The sequence below is a fragment of the Pezoporus occidentalis genome, unplaced genomic scaffold (assembly GCF_034315485.1).
Source record: "Pezoporus occidentalis ecotype Australia unplaced genomic scaffold, CSIRO_AGI_Poc_V1 ctg117, whole genome shotgun sequence".
Taxonomy (NCBI): domain Eukaryota; kingdom Metazoa; phylum Chordata; class Aves; order Psittaciformes; family Psittacidae; genus Pezoporus; species Pezoporus occidentalis.
In genome coordinates, this window is record NW_026912961.1 from 555,684 (window position 1) to 563,551 (window position 7,868).

Below are 7,868 nucleotides of genomic sequence, written 5' to 3' on the forward strand. Positions count from 1 at the left end.
TTACTCTAATATATAATTATTTACTCTCGTTCAGAATGAGTAAATGCGAATCACTTAGACAGGCCTGAGGTCTGCAAGTCTGTTAGGGTTTCTTGAGCAGAGTTTGTTCTACAGCAACAGGATTCAAAACAAGAAAATGAAAACAGTGGAAGAGGATGCTCATCATCTTCACAGCTGCTCAGCATTACATAATTCTACATTCTTGCACCTATGTTTAAAACCATTGTGTGCAAAGCTTTTAGTTAATAGTTACATACCTGCCACTCTGGTCTGTAGTCCATGTAACAGATCTTCCCTCTGGTTTGGTTTTGTACCATATTCTTATTGCATGAGGAAAGTCTGTTGGAGTCTGAACTCCTGATTTTCTTATCTCCAAGCTCCAAGTGCCAGTAGTAAACAGAAGCTCTCCACAGCCAGGTGCCTGGCTGCAGCGAGTAAAATAGTACAGCTGTTCCTTCCAGCGATCTGCAGGTAAAGTCACAAGTTCATGTACAATCTGATTACTGAGATTTTCCAGCTCCTTTGAAACATCTGTTAGCTGGGCAGACCTTGTGAATTTTTCAATGCCTGACACAGCAGCAACATCTACCTCCTCAACCTTCAGCACAGATAAATCACAGCAGTCCAGTACCAGCAGAAAATCCTCGTTCCCATGATTCTGTATGTCACAGATGTCCTTTGAACTAGAAATCCCAGAAGCCTGTGCCTCGTTGCTATGGTTACCATTTTTATCAGAAGTGTCTTCTTCACCTTTACCACAGACAGCAAAATCATTATATTCCAGTTTAGGTGAACAGGCACTCACAGTTGTCATAGGCATGTAGCAGGGTTCACATGGCTTCACTTTACAGGTTTCATCAAACTGTGACTGACAGCATTCTTTGCCACTACTGCTGGTTTTCAGGTAATGGCTCCCAGTCTCAAAGAATAAAACTATGATGCCTTGTATAACTTTACTTTTAAAATCCACATCCAAGTCCAATACATAATGCCTCACAAGCATGTAATTTGTGTTGGCCATTAAGGGCAAATCATCCTTCATGGGGTCCAGCTGTGACTCCATTTTCTAGTCTATTGGGCAACAGTTTTACAAAGACTTAGACATTGCTTTCATACGATGTCTCCATAAAGAGCAAGGATATTCAGTCTCCCAGTTTTAAAAATGATTTTGATTAATATTACAGTATTGAAATGGACTGCGGTTCCTCCACTTCTCACATTCTAGTAAAAAAACAAAAACAAAAAATCATAGTTGTTTCACAACCATTTCAGAAATGCACTTTTAGATAATAACAAGAAGTTTAATTTTTGTAAATAAACTTAATTATAAACTAATAAATATATAAATAGATTTTAAAAAGAAAAGTAAAAAATAAAACTTATTAATAACCTAAAAGTTATTTAAAGATTGCTTTTATTTAAAACAGTACAGCCAAAGGATGATTTTGTCTCCAAAGGATGACATCAAGGTAGTTGCTCCAGGTTTGCTGTCAAAACCACTGGCTTTATTTTTCAGAGAAGACCTCAAGTGAAAGTATTTCTGGACAGCTTTTAAAAACAGAAGGAAACAAAGTTTACTACAAGGCTCCTGTTGACTCTCTTCAACCACAATAATCTCTTAGAACAGATACATGGTTATGCAACATTTAGTTTAATTTATTACTGCACTGTTTAACGGTTGCAGTATTTATTTCAAATGCATTACCTCAAAGGAAGGGATCATTTCTCTACTGTGATCCTAAACAACAAGAGTAAGCCTAAATTATCTCAAATGTCTTAAAGTTTTAAAGCAATCATTTAATATATACAATGCACAGTTTAATGTACTTCCCACATTACAAATGCTCTCATATCAGCCCTTCTAGTAAATTACAAGAAAACGAGCCAATTTACTATGAGTGTGTTCCAAATATTCCTTTGAGATTGCTCATGAAGATTTTTCAAATTTATAATTAAATACTTAAGGTATATAATGACATTTTCATAGCTGGAAACTCATTAACACTTGAGGTAACAGCATCTTACAGAAAACAGAAGTCTTTCTACTGGAAAATATCTAGATGCCTATAAAAGCAAGTAAATAGTTTAACTTTTATTTAACACATTTACTTAACATTAAGCAACAGGGCAGATTAAAAGGTGACAAATAGTGCCATACAAGTGAACTCAATCCAAATAAAAAACCCTCCACAATTAACTGAAGTATCATCAAAAAAATAAATTCTATAAATACAAATCCACTTCAAAATTATTATACCAAACATGAAATGCATGAGATTTTTAGAGACAACTGAAAACAAATGCCAATAAGGCTAAAACCCACACAGAGTGGACATTCATTTTCTACAATAGAAATTTGTTTAGTGGTGATGACACATCTGATTGTGTTTACAAACAGAGCAACAGACAAGAGGAACATACTAATTTTAATTCAGTTGTAACGCTGTGTCTGTTTAATCTCTCAAATCGCCCAAACTTTAGACATCTCAGCTTTCAAAAATCGTAGGTAGCCTCTCTATCTCCAATCACTGGTAAGTGAATTTTAATGGTTGTTTTCAGATGTCTCAGCTTCTGAACCTCTGAAGAACTTCTTAGTGGAATAAATATTTTTAAGGAGTCTACAGAACATCAGAACTGTAAAGCAAAGAAGCTGATATGCTATTCTATTCTGATGGTATTGGGGACTCACGCAAGTATCTTTGTATTCTTGTACTTTATTTTGACAATTTCATTATTGATAGCAAAAAGCTGTGTCTTCTGTGCAAAGCACACTTCTGTTACAAATGATTACTTGATTTCTTGACTAAAGCCTTACATTGGAAGTTGCCTCCTGTGAAGTGATGTGGTGTCTGAAATAATTTGAGATAGTCCTCTTTAGAGCTTTTCTAAACTTTCAAATTAAAAGAGAGACTAAAGACAGCACGCTGTGTATGAGAACATTTAGCTGTACAAAATAATGCTAGGTATTAGTAGAGCATTCCTGCTACCTCACTGTCTAGGGTTCCACAATACTGAAAAGGCATGGGGCTCTCAGCTCTTGCCCGCTCCTATTCGTATTTGCTCAAATTAGCTGCGCACCCTCTTACCTAGTTTGCTGAATTTAAAATATTTAGAAGTCCACAGTATGATTCTAAATATTTGCACTACTCAAAATACACCCCCAATCCTCATTAAAAGCAATAATTTTAACACAAATGGAGGGAGCCATTTAAAATGTGTCCTGTGAACTAGAATTTTGGTAGGTTACCCTTCAGTCATATCAAAATGTATTTTCATCAGCCAACTGTGTAGTTTTCACCATATTTGGCCTTTATTACCCATGTCATCCAAACTCTAGATTCCTTACAAGTATTCTCAAAGTATACATTTTTTTGGTTGGCTGGTTGATTCTTGTGTCTCCACTATTGCATACATTCCTCATATATCTGACAGATTAATTATATTGTCTGGAAAAGTCCTCAGTGGAAGATCCTAGTTCTTTCTCTTGAGGTAAGCCATCTCAAGGCGTATAAAACATTCTTTTACTGTTTTATAAATACCTGTGCAGAAGGGAATTGTTCAGTTTCACTAGTCAGCATGAACCAGTTTTTAATAATATGCAATTACATATTCTTTCCTATAAACATTTTTCCCCCTCTAAGCTTCTCTAAATTCATGGTTCCTAAAGTTTTGGGTGCAGAGGACCTAGCTATACTGTGAAACCACTGATTTGCTTCCCACCCCTTCCACCTCTCCAGTCACTCCACACAGCAGTTCAGAATAGGCAGATTATTAAAATAAAGTTTAAATTGTGCTCTGAGATGAAACAGTTCATTTTGCTCATAATAAATTAACAGCACTTACACAGCCTGGTCATTCAACAGATCCACAGGGGCAGCAGAGCCCCTGTGAGAAAGACAATAGATACTTGTATTGCTAAAGCTAGAAGTGGTGTTTCTTTGTAACCTCAGCAAATCTTAGTGTTTGTTCTATTAAACCTGAGCCAATATTGTTACAGCTACAAAACAATTATCTGAATGTTTCCCAATTTTTTATTTGCAACCTGGATTTCTCTTTCCATAATACTTTGTACTTAACCGCAACTGAATTTCAACTTAGCGATTTAAACTCATTTTTAAAAATCACTTACATACTGAATTACAAAGTGCTTGCAACCTCTCCAGATTGCGGTCATCCAATCACTCCACTACTGCTAGCAAAACACGCATGAGGACGTGTATTCACAACAAAACTAAACTAATCTTAGCCTGGGATGTGACACTATGAAATGTGTCTTTTTTTCCTCAGATTTCTGTGCAGTCTTCCTTTGTATGAAGCTACACAACTGCAGAGGACAAACAAAGTAAAGAGGCATGAACAGGCAGATGGGAAGAGAAGATGACTGCCCTTCAGGAGGCAGTTCAGACTGGGATGGACTTAGACCAGGCAGGGGGCCATATCCAAATTTAACAAAAACTGAGCAAAATCTGGGCAGACTCAACTACGTTTAAGTATGTTGAAATAAATTTTAAATTACCTCAGAGTTAAAAATTATATCACTGGTGAATGTTGAAGATGGTTTTGAGAATTTGGTTGGTGGAGTTTTAAATTAAAAACAAATAAAAAATAAATTCAAAGGCAAATTAAAGTTAATGCAGGACACTACAGTCCTTCCAGAGGCAAAGCAAAACGTCTACTATTTCTTCATTATTTAACAGCTCAGTCATTCAGTAAGAAAAAACAATCAGATTATTTTAACAACTTTTAACAAGCCTCTACTGCATGATTTTTTTTTCTGCTAAATAGTCATAAGCTAAATGCCTAACAATTCACTCAGTTTACCTTAATCCTCTGGAAAGAAACTGAGTTGATATTAACTCCATTGAAAAAGAGCAATTTCATTGACACAACAGGCCTAGCAGAGAGCCACTAACATGACTGGAAGCACACAAATATAAGAGGAGAGTCTGACAGCACAGGGCCTGGTCAGTCTTGCGATGAGACAGTTAGGAAAGATTATCTGCTACATGCAAGTAACCAAAGGGGTGCGTATAGAACATGCAGCCAGACTCTTCTTAGAGGGGCACAGAGAAAAGCAAAATGATTTTAAGCTGTCTTGCAGATACAATTGTATTCTATATTATACTGCATCCCACAGAGCTGACTTTTCTAATAATACATTTTCATATTCTGCAGAGCTGTTTTTCTTGTTGTTGTTGAACTTAAACACTACATGAAAAGGAGCAAATGAAGAACAGAAATAGACCATTTTAAAGATAAGTCTATGAAAATATACTCCCATGAAACATCTTTACTAGAAGTCTAGAATGTAGCTAAAATGATAAGAGAACAAAGTATTACTCTTCCGCTCCAGAGTCAAGTTAAACAGAAATCTGCAAGACAGATTATACGGTTAGTAGCTGTCAGACTACACCACTGCCTCTAAAGTTGCTGGCTCATTTTCCACAGAGAATTTAGTTTTAGTATTGCTCTAGTATTAGGGAGATCTTCCACACAGCATTCACAGTGTGTGGGATACTTAAAAATATTAATTGTCTGTAATAATGAAGATGCCAAAGCAATATTGGCTGCATTCACTGTTTTCTGAAAGAAAATTCCTTAAGAATCTTTTTACAGGCATCTTAAGCCATCTTCTGTAAACTATATATTTTCAGAAGGTATTACAGATCTACACAGACAGTATCTAGTGCTTTTAATGGAGATCAGGCCACTAAATGTGTTCTTAGGAAGAGAGGGATGAGAAAAGCAGAGATGAACAGAAACCCAGATGAATAGTAAAGTCTAATTATTTAGTCCCATCAATAACTCTGAAAAAACTCTGAAGCAAGATTACAAAAACTAAAATAGTATAGAAAAGATAAAGAGGAAATGGTCCTTAAAACTTAAATTAATTGTTACTTCAGTAATGAATTAAGAAAAATCCAAGGACAAAAATTATTCAAGCAACACCAATATATCTTGCAAAAAAAAAAAAAAAAAAAAGTCCATACATAATTTTAGCGATGGAAGAGAAGAAGCATTGTGCTTGTTTCAGAGAGGGAATACAAAATAAAATCTCTAATGTGAACAGGAAAGAACTTTACCAAAAGTTAACAATAAGTTTTAAAAGTTTTTCAGATCAATAAATGTCTTTATTTGAATCCTGGAACCTCACTTCACCATGGGAACTCTTTATTTGTAATCTTTTGACTATAACACACTATGGTATGAAAAGAAAATATGGCATGTTAGATTACTTTATTTTTCTTTCGTTTAAACCAGCTTAAACAACAATGATAATCTTCAGCCACAGAGCCTCACGTAACTAAACCAAAACAACTTTAAGGTAAGATCAGTTAGGTTTTCCGGAACATCCACAAATTCATACAAAACATTAAAAATTATACATAGCACCACATTCATGGTGTGTTTTTATTATTTTCTTTGCAGATATTATTTACCCTAACTGAAAAGGTTTTCATAATTATATTCCAGAGGACTTAGTGTGTCCTCTTGTGTGTGGGTAATGTTACACCACTACATATTATAACTTGGATACAATCCTCTCTTTAAAATTATATTGGAAGTGATTATAAAATACAAAAAACACACACATCCTTCAAACTATTATTCTTACAACCTCAGACTCACATCAGACCAAAATTTATAGAAGTACAATCAGTGCTATCATGCTGTATTTTTCCAGATTTTTTTTTAGAGTAAATATTAATGGAGCTACAAAATAGTGGCTTTACTGAAAAGAAACCTAATGGTAAAATGATGTTTCTTTCTTTTTTGAAAGCACACAGCATTGACAATACAGAAAAACAGTATAAGGCTACTCAGAATTTAGAACAATCTAGTAGAAATAATCTAAGGCATGTATGCATTAGTTACGTAATTAAGAGCTAGAAAGATGATTGACATGTTTCATTTGGGCCCAAAACCATGTTACATAGAAATTAACTTGAGATGAGATGAACAGATTCATTGCATTCAACAGCACTGCTGATTTTACGACATTAAAATACATGGATAAATGGCTGTGTTTCAGACAAGACAGGTATCTACTTTTCCTTCAGGCTGTGCTTGGTTTATGAAATACTGGATCACAATCACCCTGAGAGAATGTCTCAGTTTTATCCAAGAAGAAAAGACAGGAATGAACTGTTTATTTGGTCACTTACATAGACAGCCTTTTAGTATCATGAGAAAAAGATCCAAGACTGTTAATCACTATATACCCAACCTCTGTACCAATGAAACAGATGAAATAGGAATCACATTAAAGCAAACTAAAAATCAAGTGAAAAAAACATAAAAAGACAAGCTAAACTTTATAAAAGAACGATGCACTTCAACTAAAGAGGATAGAAATTACTGCATAATACCAGAGATTAAAGGTCTGGGGTTTTGTTTTGAGGGTTTTGTTTTGTTTGGGGTTTTTTTTGGTTGGTTGGTTTTGGTTTGGTTTGTTGTTTGGTTGTTTTTTTTGGGGGGGGGGGGGGGGGCATTGTTGGTTTGGACTTTTGTTTGCGTTTCTTTGGGTTTGTAATTTCTGGAGAGGATCATTGGGAAAACCCGTAACAGGACAAAAAGATAGACATGCATACATATTGTTGTATTTATTTAAATGCTAGGCACCTATATCTTTGCTTTCAATCAGTGCTGTTACTTCAACAATGAAGTTTAGCACCTACACATGAACTGTCATTGGTCCAACATGACCACATCAGTAGGAAACAGACAGAAAGTGCGTGTGCACTCACAGAAGCAAAATGTATTAATGACAGCTACAGGAGACACATTAGAAAACAAAAACCAGAAAAAAGTGTAGCTGTGAAACAATCAAACATGCTTATAAACCCCATGTTGTCTTCTTTTTTGAA

At 35.1% G+C, this 7,868-nt stretch overlaps 1 protein-coding gene across 6 annotated transcripts in view; it reads right to left on the bottom strand.

The window, feature by feature from the left end:
* Positions 1-4,857, bottom strand: part of AOPEP (aminopeptidase O (putative)) — a 191,473-nt gene extending 186,616 nt beyond the window's left edge. For 2 of the 6 annotated variants that reach the window (XM_062640274.1, XM_062640266.1), the window contains exons 1-2: positions 1,894-4,857; positions 258-1,221 (exon numbers count right to left, since the gene is read on the bottom strand). In XM_062640274.1, coding sequence (XP_062496258.1) covers positions 258-1,063 — 806 coding nt within the window. In that variant the 5' untranslated portion in view covers positions 1,064-1,221; positions 1,894-4,857. The remainder of the gene's footprint in view (positions 1-257; positions 1,222-1,893) is intronic. The other 4 variants (XM_062640253.1, XM_062640235.1, XM_062640245.1 and 1 more) reach the window with 3 other exon arrangements.
* Between the last annotated feature and the right edge of the window lie 3,011 nt (positions 4,858-7,868).